Source organism: Trachurus japonicus, chromosome 12 (assembly GCF_045865225.1).
Source record: "Trachurus japonicus isolate A0001 chromosome 12, Traja_1.0".
Lineage (NCBI taxonomy): Eukaryota > Metazoa > Chordata > Actinopteri > Carangiformes > Carangidae > Trachurus > Trachurus japonicus.
The window spans coordinates 29,856,597-29,871,648 of NC_140918.1; the positions used below are offsets into that span (position 1 = coordinate 29,856,597).

Genomic DNA, 15,052 nt, shown 5'->3' on the forward strand with positions numbered 1-15,052 from the left:
AGAGCTACCATGTGATTACACAGAGCTTTACCTGCGGCACAGGAACATGCCATACACTCCAGTGCCACAGGGTCCTCTCCAGAGTCAATTGTAAACTGGAAATAGAAACATGATGTGTTAAATTCATCATTTCTAAATTATCAAAACAGTAACATTTTTTCATTGAGTGCATTTACATGCCCAGAATAATGATCAGTGTGCTGTTAAATTACTCCTCTGGGATACATGAAGTTATTTGAATTGAATTGAATTCTTTTTACAGTCTATGGTGCTGGCGCATGCCTCCAGGAAGTGACGTTTTTGTGGGCGTTCCCTTGGTTGCCGACTGGTGGATCTATGCACGTGACGTGCCCAAACTGGAAGAGAGTCTAGCAGCAGGAAACGAGTCGGTCTCCTCCAGGAACAACAAAGAGTTAGAATAAAATGTCTGAGGTCGAGTTTCTGAGAGGATTCGTTACCGAGAGACTCACCGCCGTCTCCCAGGAAATCTTAGCGGCCGTCGACAGAGTCGTAGCCGGCTACGAGGCGGAGGCTTCGGGCTTCAGACAGGAGATCGAGCGGCAGAGGAACATGCTGGATGTTCTCCTGCAGCCTCGAGTCACAACAAACAACAAAACCGGTTGGTGATTCAGTTTTAAATCAATGGGCCTCAGAGTTGTGGTTTGTAGAGAAAGAGGACATGTTGTAGGCCTACTACATTTATCTTTTAACTTCGGGGGGGGGGGTTAATTTTATGTCGCGATCAAGAATTGACCTATGGCTAAGCCCCGCCCCCTCCACTCACTCGGACAAACAGTCAACATTCAGTGAAGGCTCTATGGCAGCTGTCACAGTAGGAGACATTTCACAGGAGGCAATTGATGGTTTTTGGAGACAGAAAGATTAAATATCATCTGGAAGTCACCAAAACTTAATTTAGCTTTACTGCTATGGCTGCCGTTTGCCACGAAACGCCAATAGCGACGGGCTAACTTCTGTTAGCCTGTCTATGGCGTTTTGCATTATGCGTTAGCATTAAGCTAGCGGGCTTTATGCTTAGTTGTGATGCTGGCTAACATCTAAACATCTCTGACAATATGTTGCCTCAAATACGTTGTTGACTTAACTTAGAACAGATGTAGACATCCTTGTTAAGTTTATCCACGTTTAGTTGGTGTTGTGGTCTACCTCATAACTTTATCCAGAGCAGACACTACTCTTGGTTGAGATGTGGCTTGGGAAAAGGTAAAAAAAAATCCACCCCATGGCCCAGCCTCTCGGGATACCTAGTGTGGGAGTTGCATGTACCCCATGCACACCGTTTGACCATTTTAAACTTAAAGCAGATAACAGCGGCACGGCCGTTTCGGCTAATGCTGTGTTCAAGGCAGGCTTTTGAAACCGTAAGTTACAGCTTCAAGTCACAACTACGACTTGGTAGCGTTCCAGGTAACCCGTAGCTCGTGTTTTTACCGTCCTGTTGTCTGTGAAAGTTCCCTATAACGGCCACTCGTAACTTCCGACCCGTGAACTCGTACCAGATCGAACTGGTATGACTTCACAAGAAGGAAAAACACAAAGTACGAGTTTCCTTGAACGCACCATGAGTTAGCAGCCCCCGCCCTTGTCAGGCATCAATTGGTCCTCGTGCTACGTCACCACATTCACGCGCATCCCTTGGCTGCACACACAGCCCTTCATGCCGTTCTCTCCCCTCATTGGATAACACTTGTATCCCACAAGGAAAATTTTCTCCTCGGGTTACAGCAGAGCAGAGTGACGGAGAGACTCGTGTTTAGGCTGAAATACTTCATGTAAGTGATTGCTGACGGAAAATAGGACTATTTAGGACTTATATTAACAAAAACATTCCACTGATATCTGCTTTAAAATGTCAAGAAAAAACATATAAAAACGAATGAAAACTGACTAACTGCAATGCATTTCAATGGACGTGGAAGCCATAGACTGTAAAAAGAATGGACGTAGCGTCCGTGACGTCACCCATTGGTTTTGGTGAGTCTGTTTTGTGCCGCTACTACGGGGGTTTGAGCTGCGCCATGTTGGATTCTACTTGCCATATTTGGAGCGGTGCGGCCGTTGGCCGGCCGAGAGCCCGCCCACTGGCCTCGTAGCAGCGGTCTCCGGACCTGTCACTCAACGGTTCTGCGCCCTAATTGGCCAGAATTTTAAACCTAATAACAGTAAAACGGTAGAGTTTAAAAAAAATTCACCCCCCTCAGAGTGTGTGCGGGGGTAGAAACTATCGGTTGAGACCAAAAAAATGAAATGTACCAGGCTGTAAATATGTTTTTTAAAGCTGTAAAATCGGCTATTTTAACATGGGGCTCAATTGGAGTTGCTCCCTTCTGGAGCCAGCCCCCAGCGACAGCCGAGGGGATTGCAGCTTTTTGAACGCGGAAGTGAGCTTCACTTCTCAGACCGACAACTGCCCCCTTGGTGGAAGCAGAGAATGTCCGAGTGTATGGGCTAGCTATGCGCACTGTGATTGGTTCATCGCGTTTGGGGGCGGGGCTTAGCCATAGGTCAATTGTACTACAGGAAGTTACAAAATCTAAGAAGAGGCTCGTTCGAGATGAGCCAGGCGTGCGCAGAATCGATCGCCGGTGACCAGCGCACAATGCATGCCGGTTAGATTTGTGTCCGACTTGATCCCGACTTGCTCTGACGTCATGCACGCGCCTGCAACGATAACCTCACGAGATCAAGGCGGCCGCAGTTTTTAGAGCCAGGCGCCGCAGTTGCTCTCCACCGACTGCTACCGCCTGCAAGCCTCAGGGCATGATGGGAAACGTACCGGATCATGATCTGATTGGCTCTTAGTTAGGACTGCAAACACTACGTGTTGTTGTATAATGCTAGATTATATGAATTTCATGTTGTAGGCCTATACTGCTTAAAAAAATATTCACACCGAATCAAACTTATATCCTGAGAAATATATTGGTTATTTATTGGACAATTGCAGTACAGCATAAGAAATATATACTTTGGTGACTTCCTGTTTGTATTGACGGCGGCTGGAAACTGTCCGACTTGACTGCAGCTTTCTGTCACCACCCCCTGCTGCTGCCGCCTGCTCTCGCCGACTGTCCAGACGAGGCGCAGTTCATCTCGAACGAGCCAAAGGTCTTTTAGTTGAGGCGACTTACCATTCTTGCCATTACAATGATGGGAACCTCAGTCAGTACTAAACCTGCTTTTTATATATATTTTTTAATATTAGACATTAGACAAAAAATATTAGAACTTTTTTCCCCATCATTAAATATATTCAATATTTAAAAAAAAAAAAAAGGTGTTTGTTTCCCTTTTAAATACCAATAAGTTAATATCAAGTGCTAATTCCACCTGCCACAACTGGCTCTCTCTCTTGTCTCTCTCGCTCTCAGAAACATTTTGGGGGGGGGGGTGATTTAATTTTATGTCGCTATCAAGAATTGTACAGGAAGTTACAAAATCTAAGAAGGTCTTTTAGTTGAGGCGACTTACTCTGTAAATTGACTTGGCTATTATCGACTAGCAAGTAGCCTAATCAGTTTATCTTTTTTATTTGAATTTATTCCAAAACAGATTAAAGGTTATTTCCCCCACGTGTTCTTTTGATATGTGGGTAATTTAAAGACGTAAGACACCACACCAGTGCTTTAGGTTGGATGTTGAATCATGTCTTCATCACAGACTTAAAGTTTAGGAATCGTAGTTTTAGAATCGAGTGTTGCAATTCAGGATTTTAACTAGGGGTGGGAAAAAAAATCGATATTGCAATATATTGTTGTGCTCTCTGTCGCAATAAATAATCGATACACTGACGGCAAATATCGATATTTTGTTACAGGGTGATTCTTAGACTACGGGCACTTTTATGTTCTTTGGTCATATTTAAAAAAATACACATCATATTGTATAAATTCCACTTTCTTTGTCAAACTAACAATAAAACCACCTTAGAAAAAATGTACCACCTTTCCATTATAATTTTTTCATACTTTTCAACATTCTTACAAGTGTCAAAATCACTGTTTTACCCTTGTCGCGCACCCAGACTTTTAAACTTCAACAATGAAAATAATGTTTAAAAATGTGATTTATTTGAAAACTACTAATGTGCCTGAATTAAAGGATCATAGGGCAGGATTAATGAGAACGGCCAGTGACGCGACGGCCGCTGCGCGTAACTACAGCAACCAGGGAAGCCACCGGCACGGGAGCGCGCACAGACTCTTCGCTGTTTACTTTACTCTTTACAGTCTTTCCTATCTGGGGAGGGAGGGGGGGGGGGTATTTTACTGTAGGTTCTCTCTCTCTCTCTCTCTCACACACACACACACACACACACACACACACACACACACACACACACAGACAGACAGACAGACACACACACACACACCTTCACTGTGCTGCAGCAGGGGGCTGCTGTCTGTTCCTCTGAGCTCCTCTGCATGGATCTGTATGGGCTCCTACTCCTACAGGCCGGTACTGAGAATTAACGCGCCGGGTCCGGGTGTCGGACCACATCTGTCAGGGTCCGCGGTCCCATGAAAACCAATCAACACCGGACATATTCATGATTTCATTAAAAAAAAAAAAAAAAAACGGACGCGTCGCGGTCACGCCGGCCAGGACGTGAAAAGTGGACGTGTCCGGGCAAAAGAGGACGTTTGTCCACCTGCCTGATAACGTTGTTAAAGTTATAACGTCGGCTTTTAACCACTAGCTGCGGCTAACGGCTAATAATAAGACAGTAGTGAAGAGGGAGAGGGTGTGTAAGTGACCTGCCTGCTGCTGTGAGCGTGTGTGAAGGGAGGGGGAGAGAGAGTGGCGGGGGGGGGGGGGGCTTTTAACAGGGCTTTCAGTTGTGCTGGGTCGTTTGCTGGCAGTAACAGTAGGCCTAATTTGGATCCACCCTGGTTCAGAGCGATTGATATAACAGGGAGTGTCGCCACTCTGTTACTATATCAGTGGCTCTGCCGCGGTTGCCCGGTTGCCCTCTTCATGTCTCCATTCCATTGATCCATTCGAAGGCAGTCGTGGACGCGCTGACGTCAGGTCCGCCGGCCAGCGCGCGAAATTCACCCCCTGAATTGCAGCGCATTTTGCAGCACAGACCCCGTTCAGAGCAATCGAGAGATACGCGGATGGGCTCGTTCTTTTTGGTTTTGAACGCTTCCTCACCCATTATTATTTAAAAAACGTAAAACGCATGGGTATTTTCCGGTATTTTCTCACAAATCCTGCCCTATGATCCTTTAAGTATCAGTAAAATAACTAAAACACATTATAGTGTTTAATGTAAGACAGCCATCAATATTATTTTTTATCCAAAATATAGCTGTCGCACAGTATCACGGTCATTTCCACCACAGCACTGTAATGTCCCCTTAAAGGGGAACTAAACCCCTCAGTTTTGGATGACGTGCTCTAAGCTTGAAATTCAAAAAATGCCTTGATTATGGGCGGGACTCCAGGAGCACTCTCCGATCCCCCCTCCCCCCTGCGCCCCATTCACACCCGCGAAATCACACAAAAGAGAAAAAAAAGTAATAAACACACATCGACACTTCTGCTAGCGCTAATGAGCTACTAACGAGCTACTCTAACAGCACTAGTAGCGTGGACACTAGAGGACGCCAGAGCCGTGACACAGCATCTACAGCCGATCCGCTGGCTCGTTAACTCGTTAACGGCTCGTTAGCGCCGGCCGCACTAACGATTCCCATTCAGGCAGCTGTTAGCAGCCGTTAGCCGCAGCAGAGCAGCTAGAGTGCCTAGCAACCGTTAGCCGCAGCAGAGCAGCTAGAGCGCCTAGCAACCGTTAGCGGCAGGCAGCAGCCAGTGCTGATTGGCCGGGGAGCTAGTGGCCGGTGACGAAAGCTGCCTCCAAAACGTCATCTGCCTCCATCTCAGCCAATAGAAAAATTCGATTGTAATAGCCGTGTTTCAACCCATAGAGGGCAGTCACTCTACATTTTTACTACAAAATACACCAAATTGAAATATTTTGACTAAAATGTCAAAATTTGGACCAGAATCAACCGACAACACTACCTTATACCCAAATACATTTGTTTTCAGCAGAAAAAAGTGGTTTAGGGGTTTAGTTCCTCTTTAAAAAAATTCTCTTAGAGATTGTATGGATGGTTTCTATGGCAATGTACACTGACATCAGAGCACATGTTGGACATGGAGGGAATTTTCAATTTCATCAACAACTATTGAAGAAAAATTAAGATAAATGTTGCTCGATCAAAATTTATTGCACGTCATTTCCAAACATGTTATACCTTCATAGGTGTTTTTTTAAAGTTTTTTTTTTTTTAGTTGAATAAGTGTATTTTGCATACATGAAATCCTAAGTATCAATTCAAAGCTAATTAGTTAAGCTAGTCTGCATTTTTTCACAAAATACTGTAGAAATGTCATTTCCACCACCATCATTTCCACCACATTATCCTCTGTGGTGGAAAAGAAAGTAGTGTGGTGGAAATGACATTTATGCTTAAAGTCCAAGTGATATGGATTGTGAGAGTAGTTATTTTTTAATATTACATATTAAATTAACATTAATCAACATTAATAATATAATTATATGTTATATTCCATTTATTTATATTTTTTTAAGTGCCACGTAAGACAGCAGCAGAAAGGTCACAGGCCTATAGGGACTAAATACATTTTTGTCATCTTATTATTTGATGGAACTTAGATATTGGCTTTTAGACTACACTACAACCAGGGATGGTTTTGTTTAATGACAGTTTAAGAAATGTTCAAATAAATGTCTACTGTTTCTATACATTCACGTTAATTTGTTGTCATTTCCACAACACCCTGTCATTTCCACCACCAAAGACATTTAAAAAAATTATTGTAAAAGTTCTCAACACACATAAAAAAAATCTCCACAATTTAAAAGGTCATGATCCACTTTACATAATAATTCAAGTTATTTATTTTCTAAAAAGCCCCTACCCAAGCAATATTAAATTCCAGATGTAGCAGGTGCACAATTCAGCAGTTGGTCCTTAAGAGATTGAATTTATGTAATTCATAAATGTATGATTATTGTGTATTATGGGAAAAAATGGTAAAACATAGTTACAAAAAGGGTCTCAGATAGTTGGCTCTTACGAAACAGATGACAGGAGAACACTGGATAAAGAATATAATCTGCAAGAACTGTTTTGCGAAGGTAAAATATACAGCAACCACACAGACAGGCGTGTGTGTGTGTGCGTGTGTGTGTGTGCGTGCGTGCGTGCGTGCCTGAGTGCGAGAGTTACTACGGTTACCGCAACGCTCCCGTCCCCCGGATGTTTCTGCAGCTTGATTTACAGGTAATACTCAGAAAATTAGAATATCGTGAAAAAGTTCATTCACTTCCCCATGATTGCGAACTGTACTGAACCAGACAGAGAGCTTTTAAAGGCTCAGGAACCCTTTGCAGGTGTTTTGGATTAATTGGCTGACGAGGCTGTGACAATTTGAGCTACAACATTGAACTTTTTCACGATATTCTAATTTTTTGATTGGGGTTTTCATAAGCTGTAAGCCATAATAATCAAAATTCTAACAAATAAAAGCTTGAAATATCTTGCAATGCCTGTTATGAGTCTAAATAATATATTCATTTCACCTTTTAAGTTGAATTACTTAAATGAATGAACTTTTTCACGATATTCTAATTTTCTGAGTATTACCTGTACATGATCCAGTCTGAGACATGAAACTCATGGACTGAGGAGTCGTCCACTGCGGTCTGCACGTCACACGCTGTCTTATAATGTTACAGAAAACCTGTATGTTTTTTCTCCTCATGTCCTACACTAGAGAACTTGTTCTTCTTATCACCAAAAAGGCTGCTCTCTCTCTCTCTGACAGCTGATTTTTAAATACCATGAATGGAAAATTACATAAAACAAGTTGCTACTGACTTTTCAGTATCATAAAGCACTGTCCTGGTTTACATAAGACATGTTATTAATGTTCATGCACTTTAATGTCTCCAGCTGTACAGTGTTTATTCATTTGTACATTGTACGAAGTTTTGGAATAAATGCATGAGACTTTTTCCTTTTTATGTTTTTTTTTTTTTCAGTCACATATATCGTGATATATCGTTGATGAAATTTCTTGCAATATATCGAATATCGCAGATATCGTGTATCGTGATATTATCATTATCGTGGGCCAAATATCTAGCCAGGCTAGCGCCGCCTACTGGTTCCGGCAAATTTCATTTGCCTCAACAATGTAGTCAGGACACTAGCAATGCGTTTCGGTTTGCTCCGTCCGCCAGAGCGGACGGACCAATCAGCGAACAGACGGGTAAGTGAAGGCGATGACGTTGAACTCAAGCGCTCAAGATTAACCTATGAGCTTAACCGGTGTATAGCACACGTGACCACCAAGCAGCAGCGATTAGTTGAAGCAAATGTAAGCAACCGCCTCCCGGAAGCAAACGAATCCCTATGGCTCGTGTTCAGACGCTTTTTGAAATGTAATGAAATAAGCGGCTGATGCATCAGGCTACCAAATATCGCCACAGTATCGAATCGTGAGTTACCCATATCGTCCCACCCCTAATTTTAACCACTGGTAACCTTACAACAGGACATATTGTACACACTCAACAAGTTCTACAAAAGAGTAACAATGGTATTGTAGTAGCCGTTTGTCAAAAAACAAGGAAAAGTTCCAAATCAAATTTCAAATCATAAAAATTTAAAGGGGCACTGCGGCAACATGGGTTGTAGTGTAGCTACGCGGAAAACATGATTTCCAAACAAATGTCAAATTACAACACAAACGTGGTTTATTTGACCAGAAAAGTGAGTGAATGAAGAAAATTCTGTGCCTCTCATGCTCCGGTAAAAACCCATTTGCCCACCCAGGTGCATGCTGGTCCCTTACCGTAAGCCTACCTATATAATCTCAGGTACCCCTAACGTGCCAAAATGAAACAAAAACACAAATAATAAACAATAAAACACCTATACTTAAGCAATATCACACGAGAGGGAGTGCTGTTGTATTGAAAATCAGCACTGTGTGATTCTGTCGTAGGCACGAGGCCGCAGATAATAACACCAGCTCGCGCCCTGCAGCGACTGTTTCAGCGTCTGGACCATAGACTGTAAAAAGAATGGACGTAGCACCCTTGACGTCACCCATTTGTTTGGGGGAGTCTGTTTTGTGCCGCTACTACAGGGGTTTGAACTGCGCCATCTTGGATTTTGGTGCCATATTTGGAGAGGTGTGGCTGAGAACCCGCCCGCTGAACTCAAAGCAACCAATTAACGGCCGGTAAACTCTCTGTGTCTCTGTGACCTGTCACTCAACGTAATTTGTGCACAAATTTGAAGCGTAAACAACCTACTAAAACGGTTGTGGTACAAAAACATCGACCCCCCACACACACACACACACAACAGTGTTCATGGAGGTGTAAACAACCAGTAGAGACCAAAAAAATAAAACGTACCAGGCTGTTTTTTTAAGCTGTAAAGTCGGCTATTTTAACATGGGGCTCAATTGGAGTTGCTCACTTCTGGAGCCAGCCCCCAGAGGCCGCCGGGGTACTGCAGCTTTTTGAACACGGAAGTGGTCTTCACTTGTAGAACCCACAACTCCCCCCCTTGGTCTGGACTATTTGGTGAACGAGCCGCAAGCAGTCGCGTCAAGCTGGGCAGGAAGTCAAACATGAAACAACGAGAGAATCTGGTAAATTTTCAAAGTAAAACGCCGCGACCGACGATTCTCCACCAGTCAGGTAGAGGGAGCAGGAGGAGCAGCCAATCGCTGCTCCTACACGTCGTAGTAAGCCGACGAAAGTGAAAGTAAAGTCTGTGACTTGGTCAGACATTTCAAGATGATACACACAGTCAGCTCCCTCTTTTCACCTCTGTCAACTCCCCTCCCTCCCTCCACACACGCAGACACACACACAAGAAGAGTGTGTTTCATGGTGAGAGAGATGTGAGATCGTTTTGGAGTCTCCGGTTGCTATGGATACGGTATGTCTTTTGTGGGTGCTTATGGCTACTTTGTGTATGTGCGCCTGTACGTGTGTGTGTCAGGCATGTGAATCCTGTCATGCAAATCCTCTTTTTTTTTTTTTAAGAGGGGAGTGGGGGGTAGGACCGGCGGACCGCCATTGACCACATAGCCATAAATCGCATGAGCAAGGCCTGCGCTGCGCATAATAGCCTACTCTAAAGCGGTGTTGATATTGACCCAAAGTAGTAACGCCTGGCCTGCCTGCGCGTATGAGCCCGGCGACGTGACTCAGTCACTCGCTGGAGGCAGATACGCCAAGTAGCGTCGGGTCTCCAGCAGCTGTTCACGTCGGCATGAGCGGACCAGTTCGTCTGAGCGGACGTGGCGGCGCGCATTCGATTTCGGTTTCGTTTTTTTTTTTTTTCCTCTCCGTGCATGTCCGGGACGCACCACTGCACGGACATGCCCCCCCATAGCAGAGAAAACGGGCCCTTGAATGGCTGGTCCAGACCCCTAGATTTATATTGTTTTTGCTCCCCACTAGACCAGTTCTGGGTTCAGTTTAAGTTTCATACACTCCAGCCATTCTTGCCTTGTTGCCTTACAATGATAGGAACCTCAGTCAGTAGCTACTCAATGTGCTTTTTTATCTGAAACAAATGTTCACTTCATGTTCTTCTCAGAGTACACCAGAATGCCTCATTTATGTGTTAAAATCACCATTTTTTTTCTGGGGGAGAATGCCGCGGGCAGTGTGTCCAGGCTGCCGGCAATTAAAAAAAAAAAAAAAAACTCTGCTCATATCGACAGCTTTACATCACGCACAACAACAACAACCAACCAGGAAAAACAAAAACTGTGAGTGAAACTGTGACTGAGCAGGACTGTGATGGTGACGAGGCCTGTGTGTCGTTTTCCTCCCCAATTGTTTAACGGACAGTAGAGTATTTTCTTTTGCACTTGTATAGGAGTGTGTTACAAAAAAAACAAACTGATTTACAGCTTGTTGTTTATAAAGCTGCTGTTCTGTGGACTAATTTCTGTGCGTGAGCTGTCAGTCAGTGAATACAGATTGTTGCAAAGCATTTCCCTCCTCCTGTGATTTTAGTTATGATGGGAAAAATATGAATGACGTCATCAGCGACTTTCATAACATTAGAGTCGACTTTAAAAAATCTGAAGTCATGCAACCCCTAGTGTGTAATGACTGCACTGTTGCCGTGTCTGTATAATTTCCTGCTTTTTTGTCCTTGGCCAATCACATCCCTGGTGTGTCTGTGTGTGTGTGGGGCGCTTGGTAGAGGTTCATAAAGAGACCTCACCTGAAGGAGTATTGTTTTGAAATTTCCAACCAAGTCGCAGAGTTTACTTTCACTTTCATCAACTTACCAACTGGAGCTTTAAAGGAATTGTTGGAAAGGCAGGATTTTAAAAAAAGAAAAAAATACTGTCATTCCGACGATAGGAGGCAAGAATTGTCGGAATGATGGGACGTTTGATAGAAAATGAAGTGTTGCCATTTAGACAATTAGAGGCCTATGTCGGACTGGTGGGATGTTGGAATGGCGGTTGCCCCCATCCCCTGTTTACCGCTTTCATTCTCATTCACGCTCTTTTCTCTCCTCCTTTTCTCACCTGCAGCACAAGGAGAGCAGGGCATCAAACATAAAAACACCAAAGGTAATGTGCTTAACATCAACCAACGATGCCTCTTGTGCTCCACACTAAGGCCCTGTCCCAATTCTCCCCCTTAAATCTTCCACTTGGTTTTGAGTGCCCTCAACCGTAAATTCCCCTCGTTGAGGGAAAGTGGCAGAAAATCTTTCCCTGTGGAAATGGGACACCACTAGTGTAGTGAACGTAGCGAACGTGATAACATACGTCACATGTTTACAATTATACCGGTGGAGCGTGCTATTATTTTCATTCAGGAATAATGCCGGCGGTTCCGCTGTTGTGTTGCCTGTTGCGTTGGCTGTGTTTGTTTATCTCAGTCTAAACAATTTTTGTAATTAGTCATGGTTAGAGATTAGCGGGGCTAACGGTTAGCTACCTGTTTAACTTTAATAACTCAGTGACTCAATAAACGGTCCGTGAAAAAATATTTTCTCCAGCAGATATCTGAGTTACAACATGACTGAGCTAACAGTAGTAGTTTCATGTCGTGTCCGACAACGGGAGGGTTTTAACAGCTGACGTCCTGCTGCTACCACCGTTAGCTTAGCTACTGCTGTTAGCTTAGCTACCGCCGTTAGCTTTGCTGCTGCTGTTAGCTTTGCTGCCGCCGTTAGCTTAGTTACCGCCGTCAGCTGTCCCTGTCAGCTGCAGCCACTGACGCGACACTGTTCCCCCAATAAATACCACACATAGCGACACAAAACACACACAGAGAGAAATAGTAATGTTTCTTCAAGCATTTCAGATTTGTTTAAACGGCGATCGAGCGTGACAACGGGTAATTTCATTTTCCACTTCGTTTTAAGCCCGCATCGGACCTCACTACATTTTGAGGGCTGATTTTAAGGGCAAAATCACACTTCCCCTTGCTTACTAGAGTAATGGGACACCCTACCCCTACACGTGAACGCGCAAAATGTAGGGTTAGGGCAAATATTTAGGGTTAGGGGGAGAATTGGGACAGGGCCTAACATACCGGTACACACACAATTCCACAGGCATAATGCAGCATTATTACATAATGAGGTGTTACAGCCCTAATAAGTAGAAGTAGCCTACTGTTACGTTGATGAAATTTTACTTGAGTAATGGTACTGGTGTAAAAAGTCCACTCAAGTAAAAGTAGCTCAGAGACTTCCAGCCAATCAGAGGCTCATAGCAGGAGCAAAATTCCTTGAGCTCAGACTAGCGTCCACTGAGGAGTTCATTGGGGTTCATAGCAGCAGCAGTTATGAGTGACAGAAGACACTGTTGTTCATGATGTGTTTCATTGTTTCTGCAGGTGATCAGCACCTGTTGAAGATTGAAGCAGAGGATCCTCCTGAGTTGACCTCTAGTCTGGATCAGGAGAACCCAGAGAGTCTACATGTTAAAGAAGAAAAAGAGGAACTACCGACCACTCCAGAGTTCCCCCTCACTTCTGTTCATGTAAAGACTGAGGATGAGAAACCTCAGTCCCTACAACCTCATCAAAGACAAACTGAGGCAGAGCCTCCATCCAGCAGCTCAGCTGAACAGATAGAGGTAGAGATAGAGATAGAGGCCGATGGAGACGACTGTGGAGGATCTGAACCAGCCAGGAACTCAGATCAACATGAAGATCTTCAACCAGATACAGATGATCAGGTCTCAGATTCGTCCTCTGAGACTGATGACAGTGATGATGACTGGAGAGAAACCAGAGCACCTGAGTCCAGTTTGAAAAGTGAAGCTGTTTATGTAAGTGATGAAGAATGTAACACTGGTAAGAAGTCTCCCCGCTGCTCAGGGTGTGGGAAAACATTTAGCACAAACACGGTTTTGAAGAGACACATGAGGATCCATACAGGTGAGAAACCATTTGACTGTGCTACCTGTGGTAAACAATTTAGTCGAAGAGGTCATCTTAAAGATCACACGAGGATCCATACAGGAGAGAAACCATTTGACTGTGCTACATGTGGTAAACAATTTAGTCAAAGAAGTTATCTCAAAATACACATGAGGATCCATACAGGAGAGAAACCATTTGCCTGTGCTACCTGTGGTAAACAATTTAATCAAAGAGGGACTCTTATAGAACACATGAGGATCCATACAGGAGAGAAACCATTTGACTGTGCTACCTGTGGTAAACAATTTAGTCAAAGTGAGAGTCTTAAAGGCCACATGAGGATCCATACAGGAGAGAAACCATTTGACTGTGCTACCTGTGGTAAACAATTTAGTCGAAGAGGTCAACTTAAAGAACACATGAGGATCCATACAGGAGAGAAACCATTTGACTGTCCTATCTGTGGTAAACAATTTAGTCAAAGTGAGAGTCTTAAAGGCCACATGAGTATCCATACAAGAGAGAAACCATTTGACTGTGCTACCTGTGGTAAACAATTTAGTCGAAGAGGTCATCTTAAAGAACACACGAGGATCCATACAGGAGAGAAACCATTCGACTGTGCTACCTGTGGTAAAACATTTAGTCAAAGAAGGAATCTTACAGAGCACATGAGAGTCCATACAGGAGAGAAACCATTTGAATGTTCTACCTGTGGGAAATATTTTAGACATCAAGGGAGTTTGAAGAAGCACTTGAGATTCCACACACAGGAAGAAACCATTTAGTTGTGCTATTTGTGGGAAAGGATTTACCCGGAGGAGAAATCTTTTGTTTCACACAAGAGTCCATCCAAAAACGAAGCGTTTGTGGGAAAACATTTATGGAGCTGGCTACACATGGATGCAGATGAAATCCCATCAAGGAGGAAAACCTTGTTGTCTTGAGAGGCATGTGAAAGTCCATACAGAAGTTAAAGGAATATTTCACCAAAAAATGAAATAAAGTCGTTATTGACTCACCCTCATGCTGATGAATACTCCGGAGTAGTTTTTTATTCGTCAATGTGCATCTGGAGACCCGGGAGGGCGTTTGTAGTCCAATGAAAACTTTATATGAGAGTAATAGGGCCTGACACAAAAACATCCATAAACTACACAAAAACCATTTCCCCCACACTGCTCATCCGCTGCAATCCAAGTGTCCTGAAGGGATATAGTCCAGAGTTTACTCGAAACGACATAATTTTAGGATGTGTATCTTATGTTATGTCAAAATGTCATAAGTAAAAGAATGTTACATCAAAATGTAAAAAATATATATATATATATATAAGAAAAGAAGAAAAAAGCAAAAAGATATGTATGTATGACAAATATTCTTATTCTGTGGGTAATGGGGGCGGGACTAGATAAGCTTTTGCTTCTCCCGCTTTTCCCTTTCGGCCATGTATTGTATTATTTGATGATGAAGTGTGATGATGATGATTTAAATTGACATGCCCGAAATAAACAAATTGATTGATTGATAGGTAGTCTTAACTCATTGAGTGCCAACCAC

At 43.4% G+C, this 15,052-nt stretch overlaps 1 protein-coding gene across 1 annotated transcript in view; it reads left to right on the forward strand.

The window, feature by feature from the left end:
- Positions 1-367: 367 nt before the first annotated feature.
- Positions 368-15,052, forward strand: part of LOC146977766 (uncharacterized) — a 39,005-nt gene continuing 24,320 nt past the window's right edge. Inside the window, exons 1-2 of the mRNA XM_085794206.1 lie at positions 368-619; positions 12,962-13,423. Of these exons, the coding sequence (XP_085650332.1) occupies positions 424-619; positions 12,962-13,423 (658 nt within the window). The 5' untranslated portion in view covers positions 368-423. The remainder of the gene's footprint in view (positions 620-12,961; positions 13,424-15,052) is intronic.